We start from the raw sequence: 25,495 nt of genomic DNA, 5'->3' as shown, positions 1-25,495 counted from the left end.
TTTCCCCAGACATCTGGGTTCTAGGTCCCCTTACTCCAACCTGCTATAGCCAAACCTAGAACCCTTTATCTCTCAGGTTAAAACCTTGCAATACCCACTCTTTTCCACATCTCCTTCACCCTTTTCAGCTTTGGTGTTGGCTTCTCACAGTGTCTTTCTTTGCTCCACCGAGGTCAGATGAGTTGGGATCAGTCCTTAGCAGCATTTCTGTGTTGAGCAAGGGCTAGTCCACCACACAGGAGGCTGGTTGGGGTTTTGATTGCAGGTTAGTGAATCAACGAGGGATGGGGAGGGAGAGAGCAAGAGAGATCTCAATAATTAATGAGCTGTCAGCACTCGGCAGAATATGAAGCCAGCTTGTTGGCTGGAGGGTCGATAGGGATCTATCGATATTCTCGCTGTTGCTCAGAGTTAAGTACATTGAGGGGGGGCAGAGCTGGTCCACGTGCTCTCCCAATTAAAGGCATGTTGAAAAAAAAAGACCTAAGTGAATGTATTGCTGGTGAACAGTGCCAGGTTTACACTCTTGAAATGCTCTGTTTATCCACCGGGCAGGGCCAGCTGCTCCCACCTCTGGGCCTCAGTCCTGTTCTGCCCTGGAGGGACCCCCTCTGGTGTGGGGATGGGGGTAAGTCCCTTATGATACTTCAGTGCTTGGCCCCTCTGACCCTGCTGGGTTGTAGGGCGGGGGAGGAAGACAGTCCATGAATGGAAGCCTGGGGGCTGGACTGAGATCCACTGACTAATTCCACACAATGGCTATGAGGTGGGGATGAGCTCTCATTCACTTGTGGTGGGGGCTGCTCCCCAGGCCACAGAGAGGAGGGGAAGCTCCCCCTGCTCCCTCCACTCTGATCCACCCCATGTGCTCTCCCCTGGGACCACTTTACCTTCATCAATTTCCCCAAAGGAATCGGATCAGGCAGCTGCTTGGCGAAGGAACCAATTTTCCAGGGGCGGGGGAGCTGGGAAGGACAGGAGCTGCAGTGACCTTTTCCTCTGACCAAACTTGTATTTTGCAACTGCAGCTGTTTTTAGTACTAAGCCTGGTTGCAGCTGCTTTAGCACTTTCTGGGCTCCCCTAGCAGGTCACAGCCAAGCTGGGCCAGGGCCCTGCTGGGCTGTGTTTAGTAGAAGCCAGTGAAAACAGGGCGTCCCTCCTTAGGTTTGGTCTTTGCCTTCCTTGGCTGTGAATTGAAGCCTACTCCGGGGAGGAGAGTGGGACTCTGTCTGCACAGCCCCGTGGCTGGGGAACACCTGGACAGATGAGATCAGGGCTGTGGCTTGGGACCCTCACTGGATTCAAGGGGATGGGAGCCTGGGCCATTTCAGCTCCCTGCTGAGCTGTGCCTCTGGCTCTGAATCAATTTCACGAAATTCCTGGCTCAGGCGTATCCATTGCTGAGGCTCCCCCAGGCCCCAAAGGCAGTTAGCAGGGCTGTTCCCGGGGGCAGAGGAGAGGGAGAAGCTGCATCATTTAGCAAAACTGTAATGTAAACCCCTGGGGACAAGGAAGTGTCCTGGCTGGGGCGGTAGCTTCAGTAGGGCAGAGCCCATTTACACTGAGCATTTGGCCCTAAGTAGGCAGATCCAGGAACAGACTGGCTGCAGGGGGAGACAGAGTCTTCCCCATCCCCACAAAATAACCCCCTCCCCCCCCAGCAACTCCTGACTCCAGTTCAGAGCCTGATCAGAGCTTGGAGGCGGTTTTTTCACCCCACTCCCCTGGGGCTTCTTGATCTTCCCTGCTGCTTCAGTGAAACCTGCAGAAATGCTGATGTCAGGGGGATGGTGCCACAGCTGAGCGGGCACATTAGTTAACAATAACAGCGAACCATTTTACTGCGGCCCCCTGGCCTCAACCACTGCCAGGCTCCAGCCCCTGCCTCCTCCTCTGGGCGAGGGAGGATCTGCCTTACATCTGGCTTTGCCTGTGAAACCGGACAGACTTGGGGTGGCTGCTGCATCTCCAAGCACAGGGGGTCAGTCCTCCCCACAGCCCGGGGTGGGGGTGGAGCCCCATGATCCCAGTGAGTGGGGTGCTCCCTGTTCAGCCATACCGAGCAGCAGCACAGCGGGTTGACATGCCCTGGCCATGTTTGTGCTGGGTGTTGTGTGTGCAGGTGGCACTGGAACTCAGAACCTAAAGCACAGGCCCCCACTGCTTGAGCTATAAGGAGACTCCTCCCCAATGGACAGTATAGGGCCTATGATTCACAGCTGAGCAGTTCTGATTGCATCCAGGAGAGGACAGAAAACTGTGCGTGAGCACCCACCCACCCACCTACCCAAAGACCAACACACCGTATTGGGGAAGGACCCACACTGGGCAATCAAGAATTTCACCTGGGGGAAATGGAATTTCACCCTCAGGTGCAAGGGGAAAACCGGGCCATGCCTGGGGGCAGCCGGCTGCTGTTCCTAACCAGGGTGTATGATCAGAACGGGGAATCGGGGTGTGGGAGCTGAAATAGGATCCCACTGTAAAATATCAGCTTAGCTGTGAAGGAAGCAGATTTGTGTATGTGGATGTATTCATCCCCCATTGTCCGCGTGTCTGCGCTCATGTGGGTGACACCCCAGAGGACTGGTTTCCCTCCCCAACGGGAGGATGTGGGAACTGGCTGAGCCCTTTGCCCATGTCACCAGCAAGAAGCCTGAAGCCATCATCTCCGGTGGAGGCCAATGGCCGTTAGGGTTCCTCCTGCCCTGACCACACCGGGGATGCGCCCTGTTTAGTGCCACGTCTCTCCGGGAGGGTCTTGCCACTGAACGAGCCCCCTCCCCGCCAGATGTGGGGCAGACAGGAAGCCTGGCCTGGTTCCCTACCTACCTATCCAGCCAACCCCTTGCACCTCCATCCCTGTGTCCATGCATCCAACCACCTCCAATCCCATTCCTCCATCCTGCCATGTCTGTCTGTCCACCTGTCTCCCAGGCCCGTGTACCCTCCTCTATCTGGGCCCATTACCACAGGGTCTAAGTTCCTAGGGAAACTTTCTGAGATGCAGGTGGGCTAGTCTGTGAGTGATGGGATGGAGCTGGGACTCTAGAAGGGCCCAAGATGGGGTACATCCCCCTCTGAGCATGGGGGAACTAAAATACCCCTTTGGTTAGGGTCTGAACTCTAAACCCATCTCTGAGCCCAGAGCCGTGCAGGCCCCATCTCCTTGCCCTCAGAGGCTGACAGTTGCGTTTTATGATTCACATGCCATGGCTGGTGAAAAAGGCCCCCAGCAGCAATACAGGAGATGGGGGAGGAGACTGACAGGCCTTTAATCCTCCCCACTCCTGGTGTCCCCAGTGGAACAGCCTTGCGGGCCGCTTTCCCCCAAAGTTTAGTGCTAAGGTTTTAACCAAATCCAGGACGGTAAAAGGCTGGAGCCGGGGGACCCAGGCAGGACACTCTCAGCATGGGCTCGTTGAGGGAGATTATTTATAGTCCAGTAGTACCCAAACGCTCCCGGGCAGGATTTTGGCCCTGCTGTGCTTGGTGCTGTACATACACATGCAGACAGTCCCTGCCGAAGGGAGTTTGCAATCTGAGAGGGGAGGGTGAAATGGGGCCCAGAGGGAATGGGACAGGCAGCGGTTACACGTACTGTTGACAGAGAGGCAGGCCTGGCAGGGTGCTAACGAAGGGCCCGACGAGGAGCAGAACAACCAGCCCGTCACCACAAGGCACACAGCTGCCCTGCTGCTCCACCGGCCAAGAGATAAAGGCCAGACACAGCCTGACGCAGAACAAACCCCAGCCCTGGATGGCTCATGTTCTGCCCGCACCCCAGTAAGCAGCTGGCCCTTTGTCTCCTGGGCTGTCAGCCCGCAGGTTGTCTCCAGCCACCGAGGGTTGGGGGGCGGCCCTGAAACTCATACTGGCCTCCCTTGAGCAGCATCTGGCCTCCTTCCCTGCAGCCCCCAGGCTCTGGGGAGGGACAGCCCCGTGCCAGGCTTTGCAGCCTTTCTCTACACCGCAGCTGCCAGAGCCGGCTCTGGCTCCCAGGTGAGTCTCAGTGACTTATTAGCAGTTTATTTCCCATCTTCTCCTTTTTACTACTTCAGAACGTGTCAGAACTGAAGCAATTTTCCCTCTGTCAGGGCTGTGTCGGCTTTGTGTCTGTGGCTACCTTTAGCCGACACGCCAGCGCCGGGCAGTGTAGGACTCTGGCTCATTGGTTATGATGCTGAGTGTCTGAGCTGCCCTGAAGGGAACTTGGCCCATGTGTGGATGGCTGGGAGGGTGTGAAACTGTCACAGTCCAGCCCCCACTCCCACTCGAGCCCTTGGTAGTTGTAGCTGTCTGGGGGCCTGCACTGCCTGCTGGGGATGGTTGTCTGGCCGTGTTGTGTCAGCGCAATGAGGTGCGGTGTGTGGGTGTGTGGAGGGAGGTGGCTGGGATGTGTGTTTGGCTGTGCATTATGTGTGTGTTATACACAAATGGAGGGTGCTGTGCGGGCAGGGTTGTGATATGTGTTTGCTGGGTCTGTGGGTGTACGGGGGGTGTATACAAATGGGGACGCTCGGGGGGGCAGGGCTGTGAATGTGTTTGCTGGGCCATGGGTGTGCAGGGTTGTGTGGGGTTGTACACAATGGGGGAGTGCTGGGGACCAGGGCTGTGACAGGTGTTTGCTGGGCCGTGGGGGGGGTTGTACACAATTGGGGGTGCACTGGGGGAGGGACAGGCTGTGTTCTCTGGGTCTGATTCTCCGCACACATGCGCTGACTTGACACCAGTGTGGTGAGCGGCGGCACCTACTCACTCCGTATTTACACCAGGTCAGGGAGCTGAGAGCCAGGTCCCCTGTGAGAGGGTCGAGGGGGTGTGGGCTGCACGGTCTGTGTGTGTGGGCAGGGGATCAGACCCACCCCCCAGTAGGTGTCTGCTTGCCCTAGGAAGCGCCCCACTGCAAGCTCTGTATCCTCAATGGTGTCAGCACCACGGACAAAGGTGCAGCCCCTCTGCCATAGCCAGCCTCCCGGCTCTAACCACTGGGTGCAGGATCCCTGCAGGAAACATAACCAATCCCCAAAAGCCCCTGTCGCTGCCCCACCTGCCAATTCACAGGGCCTGGGAAACTCCCCATTGCCCCCGATGGCTCTGCTCCAGGCCTCACACACTCGGGCACCTATGGCCTTGCTAGCGTCCTGTCTCCCAGTGCCATGGGGAACACCCAGGGGTGGCCCTGGTGTGCACGTCTCCTCTAGCCCCCCATCAGGGGGGTCTGTGCAATGCAGATCACCCCCAGGAATCCCTTGGCCCCACATCCCCACCCAGCTGATCAGAGGCTGACACAGCATCACAATGTGCCACGCCATGGAGTCTGCTGGGGACTTGGCTGTTCCTACCAGTTTGACGTGGGACATGCGCAGAAGTCACGGGGATGGGCAGCAGCATGCCACCTATGTTTGGGCCAGACAATGAAACTCCATTGGTGTCACCCTTCCCCAGGCCCTGTAGATGCAAGCCCTTGCCACTGAGCTGGGAGAGGGATCTGGTTTCTCCTGCCCTGCCGGAGCTGGGAGCCAGGCAACAAGATTTAACATGTGGGGATAAACTGGAATTTTAAAGGTGTCCCTCCCCACCCTCCACCGGCCTCTTGGGAACCAAAGGCCTTGGGCCTGACGTTCCTGGGAAGATCCTTGCTGATGTCAATGGGAGTCAGTGCCAAGTGCATGGATGTGGCTTCCGGGGGCGGTGGGGGGAGAAGCCTCCCCTCTCTGGTGCTTGAGTTTGAACAACTCCCCCCCGCCCCCATGACTCGTCTGAGCCTTAGTGAAGACTCGGGCCTGAAGCACTAACTTAAATCTGCTCCCAGCCACATGCTAGGTAGGTGATCCCTGCGGATTCCCTCCTGGGTGCCCCAAACTGGGCCCAGGTCGATTTGAAATTTGGCCCCAACCCTGGACCTTTGGCTCAGAAGGCGGCTGCCCCACTGTTTGTGTGGAAGCACAAAAGCTACCTCCTGGCACTGGGAGCAGCTTCCTTTATGCCCCATCTCAGCACAAGGAGGTGGGCATCTCCACGTGGCTGGTAACACAGGTGGCAAACCGTCCCCTGTCCCCAGCCGGAGTTCACAGTGAACCTAGGATACAGGCTGCGTTAATCTGACCTGGGGCTCAGCCCGGCTCCCCTTCAATCCACTTCCCAGCCCTCTTGGATGCCGGGTTCACAATCCAAAGAGCAACTTTCATGTTTAACATTTAAATAAAATACGAAATGTTTCCCCAGCCGTGCTGGCCTGGCGTTTGCTCAGCCAGGAGCCACTATCCAAAACAACTTGCTGGGTACATAGGGAAGGACTTGCTGGAGTATTTACACATTTAAGCTGCTCTTCAGATTCTTAAACCAGGGCTCCTGTCAGCTGGGAGGTTCCTACAGCTCCGCTCAGGCTGGATCCCAGATAATCCTTCTGGTTGGGAGACTTAGGCCTTAGCCAGATCTTGGTCTGCAATATACCATTGATGCCTTCCTTTCTAAGTGAGGAGGAGGATAGTCTTGTGATGGAGGCTCAATCTGCAGCCAGAGTGGATGACTTGAGGGAAGTCCTTTCCTGGCTCCATGCCTCAGTTTCCCCATCTGTAAACGGGGGGTGATAGCAGTGATCTGTCTCAGTGAAGTGTTGGGAGGGCACATTCGCTGATGTGTGTGATTGAGGCTGAATAGCTACATCTAAAAACCACTGACCTTTGACCTGCTGAAAATCTGGACCCAAATTTAGCAGCTGTATCGAGATGTGGGTGGGAAATGGTTTTCCTGTTCCATGAGAATTTCACAGATTTGAAAAAAAAAAAATCTCTTCCTGAAATGAGACAAAAATTCAAAATCTCAAAAACTTTATAAGTTGAAAATCTGAACATTTCAGGTGGGGTCAATTGAAACATTTTGGTTCAGTTTTGACCTAACTATAAATTAACTTAAAGTCTAGAAAATATCGAAACGTGACACAGATGATTTTGAAATGGGAAAATCATCAAAACCCGCCCCTTTCCCAAGAACCATTTGGTTTCAACCAATCGGGATTGTTCACCCTAAAAAAGGCTTTTCAAAAACTCCTGCCGGCTGTAGACATGACCGACAAGAGACGGCTCAAAAACACGGGCTTCCAGGGGCCAGGGTACTGTCATGTGCATTTCACAGCTCAGTGTTCAGAGCCAGGGCCAGCCATTGTTACAGACAAGGATCCTGCTGTGGTCAGCTCCCTCTGTGGCTGTGCCACCGCCTGCTGCTGGATGGAATCGGAATTGCTTAGCTGTGTTTCATAGGCCCTGTACTGCTAACGAGGTTCTCCTTTAGTTCAAGGGGGAGAGAGCTGTGAGGTCAATCCCTGCTTATCACTGAATTCGGAGCAGCCCCCGGGAGCCAGCACCGTGAAGGGGTGGGTGGTACTAGCTCTGTGCATACAGATTTGGAGGCAGATAAGAAAAAACAAAACCAGTGCTCTTGTATTAAGAGCTAAAATCAACCAAGCTGAGTTGTATCCAAAGGATCCAGGGGAGGAAGGAGAATCCCAGCTCTGATTGGGCCCAAGGAAACTCCATCCACAAGGTTTCCCCCTTTGCCCCACTGCAAGATTTGGAGGTACACACATTACATCATCCGAGCAAGCTCTCCAGGGCTTTGTTACCTCGCCTCTACTGACAGGTGCTGGCTTTTCACCTGTGCCATTTTTACCACCATGGGTCAGAACATCAACTGGTGTGAATGGGCTCTGCTCCCTTGACTCCCTGAGTGAGTCCCACCAGCTGGGGGGCTCTGGCCTCAAGGACTTTAATTTCCTCCTGCTGTGGATTCTCCAGACAGTCATGACTGGTTTGTGGCTGCGTTTCCACAGCCTAAACCCTAACGGTTATTGTAAAGCCTTCAGACTGAGCAAGGAGTTTCAAACCCATAGGGGGAAGGGTGGGGAATGGGTGGGAGCCTTGGGGCTCCCCAGGAGATGCCTCATTCCCCAGAGTAGGCCGCTGGTCAGACATTAATTGTTTGGGATGGAAAAGCTTTTTCTCTCCTGAGGCCGCAGAGAAAGTCAAAATTAGCACTTCAATGGGGAGGATTTAGAAATGTGCAACATTCGGAGCTTGATAATGTCAAGTTATTTTTTCTTTAAACGGGAAGGACAGGGAAAGTTTAGAGCCGCTTTTTGTCTCGACTGGGAAGCTGAATTCCAGCCTAGGGGACTTTGCTTCTCGCTAATGATCCGGGCCTGGACCGAAGCTTGGGGCAGTCCGGCCTGGTGCATGGAATCAGGGTTTGACACATGCCCCTTTAAGAGCCTCCCTTGCGGAACTGAAGTGCTGGGTAAAGTCTGGGGTTGCGCTGATATGAAAGGGGTGAGCTGCCAAAGTGCTATCTGCCCGTGGAGAATGCCAGCAGCCAACCTCGCGTCAACCCCAGCCCATCCATAACTGAATCTCTGCTTAGACTGCTGTCAAGGGAGCCAATTAGTGCCAGGAGATGGATCGAGACCCGCCAGCTTCATGACCACCAGACTAATGGCACATGAACACTTTTGACACTGCAGCTTGGGACTGGATTCCAGCTCAGGCTAGAGGCTCTGTATATGCCATTCTCTAAGCCAGCCAGTCCACCCCAAACTGGCCCATATTCCTTTCCCCCTTCCCCCGAGCCAGCCAGTTCCCCACCCTGGGGGCCAGATCGGAGCCAGCACCCCCATAGAGGGGAAAGCCCTGTGTCCCATTCCCTCCTAACCTGGCACTGGCTCAGAGCCAGTCCCCGCTAGAGGGGAAAGGTCCATATCCAATCCCTGAGGATATCCAACCTTCTCATCAGAGAGGTGCAGCATCCCAGCAGCTGCTCTCTGGGCTTGTCTGTTTCGGACTTCCCGCAGGCCCAGAGCCCAGCTGTTGTCTGGCCACTCCAAGGGACATTTGGAGGGAAGCGGCTGCTGAGTGGACCATGGCACCGTTGCTCTCTGAGAGCAGGCGTGAATGGCAACTCCTGACTTGGGAGGGGTATGGCCCCTTTGCTAAGAACCCACTGACTGCCCATTGACTGAGCCCAGCCGTGCCTTGTGATTGAGGGACGGGCTCAAGCTCTGAGCTCCACAGGATGCAGGATCATTCCTTTCACAGCCCTGGTACTTTCACCTCTGGGCTGGCTGTTTTTCTGGGGAACAAGTGAGAGGATCTTGGGCCCAGTTCTCAGCTGTGCCCAGTATCCGTAGCTCAGGGGGCCTGCAACTCCCCAGTTCTGCCAGCCCAGTCCTCACTGTAGCACAGAGCAGCCTCAGGACTGCTCTAAATGGCCCTGGCAGCAGCATTCGGGACAACCCCACACACACGCTGTGCAGGTGGACGGCAGAGAAGGGGACTACACTGGCCTTATCTCATCTTGGGGACTCCCCCATGTCAAAGGGGACCCTCTGCTCGGCCACTCCCTAGCTTCACCAGCCCTTTGCACAAGTCCGAAAGCCTGAGGGAGGCTCTGACTCCAGGCCTGGGAGGAATCTGCAGGAGGAAAGACCCCATTACCCTGCAGAGATGAAGGCTGAGGGCTGAGCAGGGGGTGCATGAACAGGTTCTGCAGCAAAGCGAGAGAGGCAAGGGGCACCAGCAGCAATCAGCCCGGTCATGGACGGCTCCCTCCACCAGCTGAGAATGTCCCAGCACAGCCCATCCTTTCCAAAGAATACAATGATTCACAGATACAAAGAGTTTAAGGCCAGACAGGACCATTTGATCATCTGATCTGTGCTCCTGGATAACACAGGCCAGTCAGTCCTGCTGTGTTCAGTCCAATAACTTGGGTTTGACTAACACGTCTCCAGGAAGGCATTTGGTCTGGAGCTGACTATATCAAGAGATGGAGAATGAACCACTGCCCTTGGGAGTTTGGTCCAGGGTTAATCACCATCATTGTTAAACATCGGGGCCTTATTTCTCCTTGGAATTTGGCTGGCTTCTGCTTCCAGCCACTGGATTTTGTTTGGCCTCTCTCTGATAGATTAAAGAGCCCTTTGGTAACCAGTATTTCCTCCCCATGAAAACCCTTATACACCATGATCAAGGCACCTCTTGATCTTCTATAGTTACTTGTAAAGATTCCTGGAGGTGAGAGACACTGCCCTGTGGAGCTGGTGGAAAAGCAGGGGCAGGTGGGGAGAGGAAAATATTTGTTGAAACGTCAAAAACATTTTTATTTACAAGCTGTGAAAAGAACTGATTTGTTTGTGGGAGAGGGGTTGTTTTTTGCAAAACATTTGACCAAAATTTTCCAGTGTTGCCTATTCATTCTTTCCATTTCACCTCCCCTCTGCCTCCTTTTCCTTTTCGCCACAGAAAAAGGAGGAGGGAAAAGGAAAAAAATAAAGCTGAAAATTAATGTTTATGTCAAAAAAACCCCCAAAACCCAGAATGTGCCAACCCCCAGCCTCCTCACACACATTTGTCTTGACTTTTGCCCCACCAATGGCCACTTTTTTTCATAGAAAAAATATGCCTTTTGAGACATTTTACCTGTTCTCTGCCATGCTCACCTTATAGCGCGGGGGGCAGATGGACGGTTGGACAGACAGACACACAGACGGGCTTCTGCTCTCTGAATCTCTCCATCTCATCTGTGGTCCTGTGACTCGGAGAAGTGCTGCCACGTGCTGTGTTTGCAGGCAGATTTCCCCCCACAGTTAAGATGACGCACCCTTGATGAGCGCTGGACATGCAACCACACCGATGGTTTTGTGAGGAATAAACTCTCTGTCTGTGAGCTCCCATGCTCCTCCCTGCTCCCATTGGCTTCCCTCAGACAGTGTACCAGGGCTGAGCCGTTTACAAACTGGACAGAGACCGCAGAACGGATCTGGGTATGGCTAGTGGGGAAATGCTATAATCCATCTGCTTTGACAGCCGCTTATAGGGAGGCTGCATGGATGAGGAGCCAGGAGACTTAGGATCTGTTCCTGTCTTTGCCACTGACCTGCAGGGTGGCCTTGGGAAAGTCACTTTCCCTCTAGGTGCCTCAGTTTCCCCTCCCACCCTCTATCTATCACGACTGAGCTTTTTGGGGCAGGGACAGTCTCCCGCTCCATGTCTGTGCAGCGTGCAGCGTGATGGGGCCCTGATCTCAGTTATGTCCTCTGGATGGTACTGTAAGTGACAGAGTGGGGGGACCAGACAAACATAAGGTATGGGTCTTGTCCCAAGGCAATGGAGAGACACCAGGCGAGCTCTGGAAAGGCTTTATGTCAGCAGAATGTGGCACTAACTGGAGCCTCCTTTCCCATCTGTCAGGAGCCATCACCAGCTCCAAGTGCACGGCCCATATGCCAGAGCGATAAGTGTTGGGGCTGGGTGCCCAGGTAGTGCCGTGAGATGCCAGCAGCCTGGTGCCAGCAGCGGGGGGGCTGAGTGGACGCCTCCCAGACACAACGCTGCCACTGGGCTAATTACATCGCCTCCCAATAACATCCCTGCCCCTGCCACCACCAGGGGCCCAGGTGCCGTCACCTGGCACCTCCTGCCTGCGGAGACATTATTAGGTCTGATCAGGCACCAGGATATCCCAGCAGAGTGGAAGCTAGCGACCCTGCGCTGCCAGCAGCAGCTGCCACGTGGTGCTCATTGGAGAGCAGCGTGGCCTGGTGGGAATCCACCCTTCACCGGGAATCCTGCAGTCTCAGGGCTCTGCAGAGCCCAGCCTCATGATACTCATGGCATCCCTTGGCAATGCACCTGGGGCAGTGGCCCTGGCCTGCCTTCCATGGCCACAGAGGGTGCCAGATAAGATGGGACCAACAAGGTTCTACCACCCGGGAGAATCTGAGTCCTGCAGAGCCTCCTGCCCAGCCCAGTGGGGAGGGAGCATTGGTCACTATGTGCCGGCTCCAGCCTTACTCCAGGGAGAGTGGGGCACAGGAGCAGCCGGGGCTGCGATTGTGCCAAAGGGCTGAGGCCTGGGGACAAGGAATCCCCCCACCTCGGAGGGGCGGGGGGGCCTCCAGGATGGGAAGGGGATGTTGCTGTGAATCCTGGGGCAGCGCCTGGCTGGATTCTCCAGCTGCACAGGTCACAAAGTGCTCACGTGGTGGGGGGTTCTTCTCCAGCAGAGCAGACCCTTGGGCTGGAAGGGCCCCCCCGTAACTAATGCCAATGGCTAGAGCCATCCGGATGGAGGATCTCCATCCTTCTGGGGGAAGGAGAAGCCCCAACACAGGAGAGGGCAGGGAAATCACAGCTGGGGTCTGATCTCGGTGACCCTGCTGTAAATTCAGAGTCAGGGCCACATCCTGCTCTTGGTGACACTGGTGTAAATCCAGAGTGACTGTTGATTTCAGTGGATTTACACAAGTATCCAGCTGCAGCCCTAGACGCAGCTCAGAGCCAGCGTCCTATCTCCGACAGCACCAGCTGCTGCATAGCCAGGGCAAGAATCCCCGAAAGGGGCAGTTACAAGCCCAGGTCCTAGTGTCTCTCTGCCCAGACAGCTGGCTCCTGGAATGGCCTGGCCTCCTTGCTGGGGCCCCTGCTCCCTGCTGGCCATTGTGTGTGGGAGCCAGGGGCACGAGGGGCAGGAGAGGACTGTGGGCTGGTTAAAATTGCTGCATTTTGTATCCTGAACAAAGAGCAGCAAGGTGCATTGAGGCCAAAGGGGTTGTAAAAGCAGCCAGCAGTTGCATCGCTGCATGCTGGGATGGGAGAATGATTTGTCTGAACTTCCTCTCCTAGATTGGAGAGCAAATGATTTAGAAAATAATAATTGGCGCTGCAGTAAAACAGATTAATGGGAGATTTTAAGCAAGTAGCGTTGCCGTCTTTGTGCAGCACGTGCAGCCCCAGCAGGAGACCACTGCTGAATGGTAACGCTCGGGAACAGGAGATCCGGAGCACGCCAGCTGGAGGCCGGGCATGGCTCTGCTGATCCCCTCAGTCCTGACCCACAGGACCCCTGCTGTCCCACAAACAAGCAGGGGACTGTGTGTGTGTTAGGGGCCAGTCCTATGCTGCAACAATCCATGCTCACTCCAGCAAGGAGCTCAGTGAGCGAGCCTGTCAGGGTCCCTGCAGGGCGGGACACCAAGGTCTGGCCCTGCGATCCTGGTAGGTCTGTAATGCAGAAGGTCAGGCATCACAAAGCCCCAGTGACATGGAGGAAAGAGGGAGCCCATCCTCTTTGTGGGGAGCTCTCGCCCCCCTCATCACATCACCCGTTAGCCACTCCAGGGAACCCACAGGGAGAGGGACAGAGTCCATCACTGTGCTGGGCGTGGCACAGACTGAGTGAGGCAGTTCTGCCCAGAGCGGTGCAAGCCCATTATCCCCTGTTTACAACTGAGGCCCGTGAGAGATGCAGGGACTGGCCCAAGGTCATACAATAGCAGGGTTGGAAGGGACCTCAAGAGGTCATCTAGTCCAACCTCCTGCTCAAAGCAGGACCAATCCCCAATTTTTGCCCCAGATCCCTAAATTGTCCCCTCAAGGATTGAGCTCACAACCCTGGGTTTAACAGGCCACTGCTCAAACCACTGAGCTATCCCATAGGGAGGGGACTTGAATCCAGATCTCCTGAGCCTGCCCCCTACATGTAGACTCTGTGATGGGGCTGCAGGTCTCAGGCCAGCAGGGAGAACAAGAAAGGTCCAAAACACCTTGAGTTTTAACCCTTTTGCATTTCTAGAGTGGCACCAATGGGCGAGGGTGAGGAGGTAGCTTTGGGGCCCTGAAATCGATCCAAGCAGCAGGAAGAGAAAGGGGCAAATGTTGGGCCAGGGTTGGGCCCTGGGCGCCCCACACACAGCTCTGCCATTGCCCCTCAATCCCAGCCTGCAGCCCTCTGCTCTCCCAGCCCCGGCCCTTACTGAGCAGAGACAGACAGCAGTGGTATGCTGGGGACAAACCTCCCTTGGGAGCACGAACTAGCTCCTCCGTCTCCTTTGGCAGGTGGCCTCAGCCTGGGTTCGAAGACGGGTCGGGTGGCCCGTTCCCATGTCACTGCACGGGGCGCTGTTCGCCCATGGCTTTTGACCCCTCCCTCTGCCTGACCCCACTCGCTGGCTGCTCTCACGGCCCCATCCAAGCACCCAGTTCCGGAGGCGTCTTCTCACCGAGAATGGGACTAAATCGTCTCCGTTTAAAGCCGTCTCCCTAAGTGGAGATGATATTGCACTGCAGGCCATTTCTTCTCCATTACTCACCGGGGAGGTTGGGTGTCACGGGGGCCTCAGTGCCCGCCAATGATTTACGAGCTGGTGCAGGCACTAAACAAACAGGGAGCGGGGTACAGGGAGAATTTGTCTTCAAAAATCTCTCTCTCCTTGCAGGTTAAGGATGGTAAATGTGATGGGTGATGCCGGCTGCTGGCTCCTGCTCGGGTTGTCCCTCCTCCCTGTCTTTGGGCTGGGTAAGTGATGCCAGGCTGGGCGAGCGCATGCCAAGGGGATCGCCACAGCTCCTCCTGCACACCAGATGGGGAAGGGGGGTTCCTTCCCCAAAGGGGGCGGGGTGGGCTGGGGAAGCCAGTGAGGCCTCAGGGGAAGTGGGGGAAGCTTTGCTGGGATGTCTGGCTTCATGAAGGCCCCCCCAGCCCAGTGCAAAGCAGCCCCCTGGCAGGAGCAGCAGTGCAGGAGGATGGGGAGAGGGTTATTGTCCAGCTGCAATGAGTACTGTGGAGTGGGGCCCCCTACTGACCACTCCAAATAGGGAGAGCTGTCCCCCCTGTATTGCCAAGGAGCCTCCCCTACACCCCACTGCCCACACACATGGCCCCGGCCCTGCACTGGCAGGGTGTGTATGTGGGATGGGGGAGGGGACAGGGGCTTGGTCTCTCTGGCGGTTACTGCTAATTATGTGTGGTTGGGAGTGGGGAGAACTGGGACCCCGGACAGCTGGGACCCCGCTACTATGTGCAAGCTTGCACCAAAGAGGCCAACGCGCCTGGCCCCAGGTAGCTACTTCCCGGCTGCAGAAGAGCCGGTGCCCTGGGGTGAACGACTTCGTCTCATACCTATCACTCCCGAGCCTCCGCGGGTTCACTCCACGGTCAGAGATCTAGTCCCTGGGAGAGGAAGGCAGCATGGCCTGGGAGTCAGGACTCCCGGTTCTATTCCCAGCCCTGCCACCGACTTCCTGTGTGACCTTGGGCTAGTCACTGCCCCCCTCCATGCCTCAGTTTCCCCATCTGTAAAACAGGAACAATGACACTGACCCTGATTTGTAAAACTCTTTGGCCTCACTGCAGATGGCATGTGTCTGACAGAGAGCGCACAACTGTCCTGACAGCACGTGGAGCCTACCAGACCCAGCCAGGCGCTAATGCTCACCACCAATGCCCTATGTAAGCACCTAGTCACCCACCCCCTGTAATGTGTGACTCATGACCCACCACAACACTCAGCCCATTGCTGGGCCCCTATCCTTGCAGCCATCCTGGGGCTCCCTCTACCCATTGTAGAGTCCCGTATCCCTCCACCCTGTTTCCCTTTGCCCACCAAGGAGCCCAGTATCCCTCCTCCTGTTGGAGCGTGGGCAGGACCTGTATCCCTCCGCCTGTTTGAGGAGTCCCCCAGTGGCATTCAGGCAGGTTCTAGCTGCAGGTGCAGCACAAGCTAAAGTGTCACAGTGCCCTGCCTAGACTCTCTCTCTGGGAAGCTCAGTCCTTAGAGGCACAGTTCCCAGTACTGCGCCAGCCAAAACGTAAACCAACATGGCCACAACACACGTGTGCAAATGCTTACAGCCATCCCAACAGCGAACCCCACTAACAATCTTCAAGGAGTGTCTGGAGCGCCCAGGGCGGTTGTCTCGGCCTGTGGGCTGCCCTGGAACAGCATCACCGCCGCTGGCAGGAGGTGGCTGGTCCCACTTCTCCTGGGAGTGCCATGGCCTGTGGCTCCGTTGTCCCACCCTGCCGTGGTTGTTGCGTGCCTGAGATGCTCTAGGATACAGGGGCCCCTTCTGGGATTTGGAGAAGGTGCTGCCCATTCCCCCGGAGAATGTCTCTGTCCAGAGGGACAACCCCATCTGACCCCAGCGCCACTTGTTTGTGACACTCCTGCTGCTTAGCACCATTGTTTCCCATCACAGAGACACCCAGCGACCCCAGATTTTTTGTTTGCCTTGTCTGTCTCTGTAGACGTCTGCAAGTCCCCTGTGACTCTTGACACCGGTTTCTAACCATGCCGGCACTCCGGGTGTCAGTTTCCTGTTGAACAAAACGTCAGCAGGTGATACCCCAGCTTCATTGGCGGGATGCCGCAGGGCTAAGTAGGGATCAGCCTGACACTGCAGCCTCTTTCAGTAGATGCTTTATGATGTTGACACAATTTTCAACCAGCCCAGTGGACTGAAGATAACGGGGACTGGGGGACACCTGTCTAAACCCAGACATCACTGCAAACTGCTTAAACTCACACCCACTGCACTGCAGCCCACCGTCAGCCATCACAATGTGATACACACTGCATCTAGCAAAAATAGGTTTGATATGCTCAATCCCATGGTCAGCGGGAGTATCTGCTAGTAAGGCTATCTCAGGGAAGTGAGAATAATTGTCTGGGATTAGTGCAGGCTTTTTTTTCCCCAGCCAGCATAAATAAATCAATACCTATTTTGCTCCAGGGGGGAAGTTTGTCCTGTGCCACCAGCATGGGCTCTTTTTCTTGACTTTTCCTGTATTTTTTAGCTAGGCAATAAGGTCTAACAGCTTCCTGAATGTCGCTGTTCATTTGAGGCCAGTATAAAAACATCTCTGGCCCTTCACTTAGATATTTCTATGTCTAAATGACCTTCATGTGTCCTTTAACATCTTCTTTTGCAACAATTCAGGAATCCCCACCCTGCTGCTTTAAAAAAAATTCCCATCTCCTACAGAGAGTTTCTCCCTGGGTTGGTGCGAGCATAATCGGCCCAATGGAGGGCTGTTCTGAATCAGAGCACTGAGGGGATGCAGAGTGAATCTAAGAGTCCAAATTATGTTTTGTCAACCAGTTGGGGTACAGTATAAGTCAATGACATGGGGAATAATCCCAACCAAATCAAAAGTCATTGTTTTAGCATGAACTATTTAGGTTTACACCATAAATTACTGTAAACTCCCTTTGCTCTATTATATATTGACTGCTATCAGCTTTACTCTTATCTAGTGTCTATTATCTGCTAGTATCTTAATTAAACTCACTTTATAGGTAACAATGAACATTTATGGAATAACAGAATTTGGAATTAGAAAATACCATGCACTAGAACATAAACGCCACCAGTGTTTGCTCCCCTTCCAGTTCCTCAGCGTTCAGCCTCTGCAAGCCCGGAGTTTGGAGGAAGAGTTCTTAGGCTGGTTAGTTCTCTCTTGTGCAATCTTTGGTTGCTTTTTGGAGTTCCAGCTTCAAGAAAGACAGATGTTCCTTGATGCCATGTGTTGGCTTCTTGACTGATCAGTCCATCGGCTCCTTTCTGGCTTACAGTCCCTTTACTCTCTGAGAATTTCTCTGTTCTTGTCACTGCCCTTTGGATACCTTTGGACACTCACCAGAAGTTGTGTCACAGTCCTTCCTATTTTCTTATCTTCACTCAAGCTCACTTCCTCCTTATTTCGTAAGTCTATTCCCCTTTAATTACAGTTTATCTTTTATTACATCTTATTTCCCTCCCATTTCATTCTTGCTTGACTTTTTTCACCATTTGCTAACAATGTTTGTCTGATGATTTCTTAGAAACTCTTCTGTAAGTTTGGCCCTTGTTTATCTGCACTCTTCTTCCTTTTAACTTTCCTTTTTTTCCTGTTCTACCTCTGCCTTGTCTCTTACTGTCCCTTTTGTGGCTAGCCCTGCTATTCCCCAGGCTTGTTCTTTCCTCTCCCTCCTGAACAGGACTTTCTCCCTCTCAGCTCTGTTCCTGGCGCCCCTCCGATGACACAACTGGGCCTAGCCACTTGCTGCATCCCTTCTTTTCTGGTGCCAGCTGCTGCCCCACTGGCGACTGGCCTCTCTTGCCCCCAGCACTGGGCAGCCTCCCTTTCACTCCCCCAGCCATTTCTGCCACTGCCTGTTTCACCTGTTGCATCACTGCTTCAGGAGGGCAGGAGCCACCATCTGCTCTCACTCGCTGTTTTTTCCCCTTTTCCTCTCCCTGGCTGGCGCTCACCCTGCTTCAACTGTCCTGAGACCCCATCTGGAGTTCCTGGGATTCCCCACGAGCAGCTGTCCCGGGCTCCCCTCTTTAACAAAAACATTCTGAGCCCCACGAGGCTGCCTCCTAGCCGCTAGCCTGTGCTGCTCCCTTTGCTGTTTGGGCCCAGCCGCCTCCAGTCCAGGTGGGGTGTTACGCTAGGGGCTGGGAATACGCTGGCCCAGCCACGCTGTGCAAATACCAGCCATCACTCCCAGGCAGGAGCCTGGCAATCCCTGCTCACTGTTGAGGGAGGCTGGAGGGGCGTTTTTTAATCAGATCGACGTGTACACGGTCTAGCTCTGGACTTGGCTGCAGCGCCCTTTTGACAAAAGCCTCCGTAATCACCAGCTCTCTCCTGGGTTTGTATTCAACGTGCAAACCCTGCCACTGGAGCTGAACAACTGATCTCTGTATTGTCAGGGGAGCCTGGGGGCGTTTGCCAGTCCACCTTGGCAATCGCTGTAAGCGGTTTATGGTCAGTTTCAGCTAGTGCTGGCCTCCCATCAATAGAGTCATGAAACTTTTTATGCTCAGGGACTCAGGCCAAAGCTGCCTTCTCTATCTGAGCACAGTGACACTCAGGGTTTGTTAGCGACTGTGTCAGGATTTCTTCCCCACTCTGAATTCTGGGGTACAGATGTGGGGACCCACATGAAAGACCCCCTAAGCTTATTCTTACCAGCTTAGGTTAAAACTTCTCCAAGGCACAGATTTCTTTCTTGCCCTGGGATCACTGCCACAACCAAGTGATTTAACAAACAATCAGAGAAAGGACCACGAGAGCCCTATTCCCCCCAAAATATTTTCCCAAGCCTACACCCCCTTTCCTGGGGAAGACTTGATCATATATCCTTACCAATTGGTTACAAATGGACTACAGACCCAACCCCCTGAGTCTTAGAACAATGGAAAAATCAGTCAGGTTCTTAAAAAAAGGGATTTTATTTAAAGTGAAAAAGGTAAAAGAATCATCTCTGTAAACTTAGGCTGGTAGTTAGCCTTACAGAGTATCAGAAAATTCAAAGAGCACAGAAAGAAAAGGAGTACTTGTGGCACCTTAGAGACTAACAAATTTATTAGAGCATAAGCTTTCGTGAGCTACAGCTCACGCTCTAATAAATTTGTTAGTCTCTAAGGTGCCACAAGTACTCCTTTTCTTTTTGCGAATACAGACTAACACGGCTGCTCTGAAAAGAGCACAGAGGAACCCTCTCTAGCCTTAGTTTCAAAGTTACAACAAAACAGGGATAAAACTCCCTCTAGCAAAGGGAAAATTCACAAGATGAGAAAACAAAGATAAACTCATACGCCCTGCCTGGCTGTTACTTACAAGTCTGAAATAGGAGAGACTTGTTCAGGAAGATTTGGAGAACATGGATTGATGCCCGGTCCGGTCCCTCTTAGTCCCAAGAGCCAACGGCCACAGAAACAAAGAACCCAAAACAAAATCTCTCCCCCCCACCACCAGATTTGAAAGTATCTTTTGTCTCCATCTGATGAAGTGAGCTGTAGCTCACGAAAGCTTATGCTCAAATAAATTTGTTAGTCTCTAAGGTGCCACAAGTCCTCCTTTTCTTTTTGTCCCCATTGGTTCCTTTGGTCAGGTGCCAACCAGGTCACTTGAGCTTCTTAACCCCTTACAGGTAAGGAGGAATTTAGGCTACCCCTATGGTTATGAGATGCTATGATGCAGAAGCCACTTGTCTCCTGTTGGGACCATAAGAGGGAACCGCACCCTGCCCTCCCTCCCTTTCCTGGGGGTGAGACTGTCTCTGCTCCCGACAGCCTCAGCCACCATCCTCTTTCACTCCGTAACTTCTCAAACAACCGATGTGTGCGTGGTTGCTCTGGAAAAACAGGCCCTGCACGCAGAGGACTTCAGGAAAGAATCAGTATTAACAATCCCTCATAAAAAATAGCAAAGAATAAACTGCTAATGACCAGTAACAAATCGCCCACAATAATTGGCCAATAACAATGCATTAACAGGCAGCAATGGTTCCTAATGAACAATCAGAACAATCGCTGGCTTCTTTCGGGGCTCGTGCTGGGAACAATAAAACCAGACTCAGTTTTAGTATCCAAGTTGCAGAATTAGATAACTGGTAACAGCTGCAGGCCTGGAGTGGAGATGCAGGCTCTGCTCCTTGCTGACTAGCGGGGGAGGATGCAGTGGCTGAAATGCAGGCATTGCAAGGGGCACTTCCCTGCCCCCCCAGGTCATTAGCACCACTCCAGGTCCAGGCACCCACATGCTCCTCTCCCCTCCAGGATCTCCTTTCCCAGCAGTCCACAGAGGGGCGCTGCTGTTCCCTAAGATCTGTCTCATTGCCCAGCCATGTGGGGCCTTGCTTGATGGCTACCATTTGCTCTGAAGGCTCTGCCAGGCTGGGGGGCTCCACCTGCCCTGACACAGGGAGATCTTTGCCGTCTCAGAGCTGCCTGCCGCCGAGCTGCACCAGAATGGATTTGTCCCAGGAGGTCTGGCGTCTGCAGTGTCCAAGAGCAGAGGGGTTTGGCACAGCTGACTAGATGCAGCCGTGACTTAAAATCATAGAATATCAGGGTTGGAAGGGACCTCAGGAGGTCATCTAGTCCAACCCCCTGCTTAAAGCAGGACCAATCCCCAACAATCCCTGTGACGAAGCGGGACTGTTCTTAATGTTTCCTCTGAATATTGTGGGTGTGCCTCAGTTTCCCCTATGCAATTCTTAAGTATCTAGGGGGTGGGATAAGGGTGTATGATCGTTGCAGAGTCCTAGAGGGCAGGTGTGTGCAGGAGTCTGGACACAAAGAATGGCCGACACCCTGTTTCCTGGCAACTGATGGCCTGGGCCCTTCCCACCTGCAAGGTGAGAGCTAAAGGGTTGGAGAACAAAGGAACCCGGTGACCTCCTGGCCCGGGAAAGAGACAAAGCCCAGAGGAGGGGGGGCTGGAGAGAGTTTCAGTTTGGAGCTGGCTGGGGACATGGAGTGAAGTGCAGACGTGGTTGTCTGGCTCACTGCCCTGCAACATGGACCTGGCTGAGGGGTCCTGTTCTCTACACCTACAAGCTCTGTGTTAAACCATGTTCCTGTCATCTAATAAACCCTCTGTTTTACTGGCTGGTTGAGAGTCACGTCTGACTGTGGAGTTGGGGTGCAGGACCCTCTGGCTTCCCCAGGACCCTGCCTGGGCGGACTCGCTGTGGGAAGCGCTCGGAGGGGCAGAGGATGCTGAATGCTCTGAGGTCAGACCCAGGAAGGGGGAAGCAGGGTGAGCTGTGGGTCCTGCAGACAGTCTGTTCACAGAGAGGAGACTTCCCCAGAGTCCTGCCTGGCTTCATAGGGAGCAGTTCCAGAGCATCGCCCGGGGACTCCGTGACAATCCCCAACTTCACCTGAGGCAGGGGAGATGTGGGGTCCACATGCACCATTGTGCACCCTTGTGTGCCTAGTGCAAGGACCCCGGGAGCTCCTGGTACACACAATTGCTCCCCTTGCCCTTCTGACTGGAGTTAGAAAGCCCCCAGCCAGCAAAGTGCACTGAACATCCTAATGAGGGTGCCCCCAGCACCCTATCAGCCCCTGTGGCAAGTTACATGTTTACACCATTTTGACCCCCTCAATGCAGGGAAATAATGCAGCTGGCAAAGTAGATTTGAGTCCAAACACTTCAGAGTGATTGCAGGCCTCATGGGGCAGAGGCTGTGGGGCAGGAGGGGCTGTGCACCCAGTGTGGGCACAGGGCAAGGAGCGGGACAAGGAGGCAAGAGGAAGAGTAGCAAAAGAAAAGCCATCCCCAGTTCGTGTTTTCCCTGGCGGCCCCAGAATCCTCCCCGGGTGAATCTTTAAACCCTTAATCCCGTTCTCTCCCTGCCGCCGAGCCCATCAGCCGGGATCGGTTCGGCGAATGTCCAACGCTAGCAGCTCCTCACAACATGAGCCCTCACCCAGCCAGGATTAGCTGCCCGCTCTGCATGTGTCAGGGGCTCCCCCTCAGGGATTATTTGCAGCTCTGCTGTGGCTGCTGCTGAATGTGTATTTACCCAGAGGCCAAGGCCAGTGCAGGGAGCCATAAAGTGCAGGCTTCAACCCTGTCCATCCCTCCCCTCACCTAGGGAGGATGCTGCAGAACTCTGCTGCCAGGCATATGGTGGATTTCTTCAGGTCCAGTGCTGCTCCTGGCCAGCTGTTGGAGATAACACCCCTGCACTGCCCCAACTAGGGCCAGCCACGGTGCGGGAGGCAAAATCTTCTCAAAGGGTGGGGATCTCTCTGGGGGTGGGGTTCCAGGCCCTGCCCTGGACCTGCCCAGGTTTAAAGCCAGCGCCCCCAGACACCTGAACTCCTCGTGCCATGCTGCAGCCAGGACTCTGCTCTCGGGATGTGACTCAGGAGCCTCCGCCTCCCCCGGGACGTGCTAGGGGCACACACGGTGCCATCAGCGCCGTCGGCACAGCCCTGGGGAGACACGGTTCCTGCCCTGCACATCTCACCGCCTAGGACAACGAGACACTTCAACCCAGGGCAGGGGCTGCCGGAGTCAAACCCGGCAGGGATTGCTTTTATATGCACTTGCTACTGGCAGCTCTCCGCCACCTGCCCCTCTGCCTGGCTACAGTTCCTTGCAAGGGTGATGGGAGCAGCGAGCCCTATGAAGAGCTGCGAAGGAGAAGCAGGCAGTGTCATCAGGGCAGGGCCACGTGGAGGTGGTGGTGGAAGAAGTTGATTGACACTTTGAGGCAGCAACAAGGGTGGGTTGGCAGCGCATGGCTGTCAAGGGGAGGTTGAGATGCTTGACCAGGCTTTTGTCGGGGAAGCGATGCTGATGGGAGGCGACGCAGGGGTGAGGGAAGCCAGCGAGGAGGGGGCGGTGACCGAGGCCAGAGGAGATGGTGAGGGACCTGTGAGGAGTTCTAACCGGGTGCATAGAAAGATAAAGTCTGAGCTTCAAAACATTCTGGGGGCAGCAGCAGTGAGGGTGGGGACTGTGGGATGAGTCGAAAGCACGGTCCTTGCTGTGGGGCTCTGCTCATCATGCAAATTCCCTGCATGCTGCGGCCGGCTGTGCATTCACTGACATCGGGGCTTTTAACCAAGTCACCTGGGGCATCTTCCCAGCTTCCTGCTACCAAAACCAGATCCTCTGGCTCCTCAGTCTGCTTTGTAATCATAGGGTTGCTCAGGATCGTGGGGCTGAGACCCATCAAACTCATTCCACTCCCCAGGCCAGGAGTGAGCCCTTAGCATGTAACACCTGACCTGGGGCTGGATTCGAACCTGTGACCCAAAGGTGAAAGGCTCCGTGTTCCATCTTCTAGGTTCCCAGAGCAACTCTCAGGTGGCAGAACAGGAGCATAGGAAGAGACTGAAATGGAATATGAATAAAACATCCCCCCGCCTCCCGCATGGCCTGCGCTGTGAAAACCCATCCGCACACTCCCTGGTGCAGAGAGCAGAGCGATGTAATGAGGGGGGCAGCACATTAATAGGATTGCAAAGCAGGGTCACTGGGTATTAAACTAAGTAGAGAGCGGCCGTAATGAGGAGCATTATTTATTACTATACGTCTCCTGCGTCAGAGTTGTCAGGAGAGCAGAGCATGTTAGCCTGTGCATTCGCGAGAGCCATTTCACCAGGAGGAGAACTAGAGATTTACAGCCCCAGAGCCCCATCCTTGTGCTGCCTGATGGCGGATTAGCTGGGTGAGAAGGACTTTATCACTGTGAGGGCTGGAGGTAGGCTGGGAATGACTTTCCTGCCTGGCACTCTGTACGCAGGCAGGAGCAGACTTCTGGCTGGCAGAAGGGGATACAATTCTAGCCCAGGCAATGGCATGGTGCTGTTTATACTGGCAGGAATTGAGCACCTCCTCATGTGGTGGCCCGGTGACTTTGTGGGGCTGGCTGTTATTTCATGGCCCATAGAGTACAGCACAGAAATTAATTATCTCATGCCTGGTTTACAGAGTCCCACGTGCCTTGCCCAAGGTTGAAGCTGGTGTCAGCAGTGGGATTAGAACGCAGGAGTTCCCGGCACCCAGGCCTGTGCTCAGATGACTCCACTCACCCTTCTCCTATGTATGCATCTGTCCTGAGCGGGAGCACTCAGGAGCATGGGACTCCGAGGAGATGCTGTCAGATCCACCTCCTTTGGAAGGCAAGAGCGAACACCGCAGTGCTCAGCCCCAGGAGCTATGGATCAGAGGGGATCCCCAGGAAAGTGTCCTGAGCAGAATAGGACACTCTGGAGTCATGTGGGCGTCAGAGATTCCCAGGATGAACCCAGCTGCTCTCAGCATGTCAGATTCTGTCAGCAGTATACCCTTGTTGCCAAGAAGGCCGACGGCATATTGGGCTGTATTAGGAGGAGCATTGCCAGCAAATCGAGGGAAGTGATGATTCCCCTCTATTCGGCACTGGTGAGGCCACATCTGGAGTATTGTGTCTAGTTTTGGGTCCCCCACTACAGAAGGGATGTGGACAAAGCAGAGAGCATCCAGCGGAGAGCAACAAAAATGATTAGGGGGCTGGGGTACACAACTCATGAGGAGAGGCGGAGGGAACTGAGGTTATTTAGTCTGCAGAAGAGAAGAGTGAGGGGGATTTGATAGCAGCCTTCAACTACCTGAAGGGGGGTTCCAAAGAGAACGGAGCTTGGCTGTTCTCAGTGGTGACTGATGACAGAACAAGGAGCGATGGTCTCAAGGTGCAATGGGGGAGGTTTAGGTTGGATATTAGGAAACACTATTTCACTAGGACGGTGGTGAAGCACGGGAATGGGTTACCTAGGGAGGTGGTAGAATCTCCATCCTTAGAGGTTTTTAAGGCCCGGCTTGACAAAGCCCTGCGTGGGATGATTTAGTTGGGGTTGGTCCTGCTTTGAGCAGGGGGTTGGACTAGATACCTCCTGAGCTCTCTTCCAACCCTAATCTTCTATGATTCTATCCCAGCAATAAAAGCATAATAATAAAGTACAGCGCCTAGCAAAATGGGCTCCTGGTGCATGACTGAGGCTCCCAGGTGCTGCTGCCATAGAAATAAAACACTAGTAAGATTTTAATAATGACGGTTGTCTGGGAGTGTTTGCTTCGCACACGCTCCCTGAGATCCCTTTAGTCCTCTCATTCAGTCTATAAATCAGCCCCTCTCCAGAGGGATAAACTGCTTCAGCAAATGCCCTCAACAAGTGATTCAACTCGCTACCCGGTCATTTCTGAAGGGCATAAAAACAGTTTATGGCTTTACATAATTCGATGCATTGATGCCAGGTTTTTATCCCTGAAGGGGAGTGCAGCCTGCTTGCTTAGTTCTTCTCCCTTCTATTTTAAAGCAATTTATGCAGCCAGTCAAAGTCCCTCCTCCCCAGTTGCAGAGCTCAGATTGCTCCTCACGGATAT

The 25,495-nt window shown here is 54.1% G+C and overlaps 1 protein-coding gene across 6 annotated transcripts in view; it reads left to right on the top strand.

Moving 5' to 3' along the window:
* NCAN (neurocan) overlaps window positions 1-25,495 on the top strand; it is an 86,822-nt gene that overhangs the window by 13,163 nt on the left and 48,164 nt on the right. For all 6 annotated transcript variants that reach the window (XM_038384317.2, XM_038384320.2, XM_043502678.1 and 3 more), the window contains exon 2: window positions 14,271-14,350. In XM_038384317.2, the coding sequence (XP_038240245.1) occupies window positions 14,271-14,350 (80 nt within the window). The remainder of the gene's footprint in view (window positions 1-14,270; window positions 14,351-25,495) is intronic.

This window comes from Dermochelys coriacea, chromosome 25, assembly GCF_009764565.3.
Source record: "Dermochelys coriacea isolate rDerCor1 chromosome 25, rDerCor1.pri.v4, whole genome shotgun sequence".
In the NCBI taxonomy this organism is placed as follows: domain Eukaryota; kingdom Metazoa; phylum Chordata; order Testudines; family Dermochelyidae; genus Dermochelys; species Dermochelys coriacea.
The sequence above is the reverse complement of the archived record's forward strand: the minus strand, read 5'-3'. Positions and strand labels throughout refer to the sequence as shown.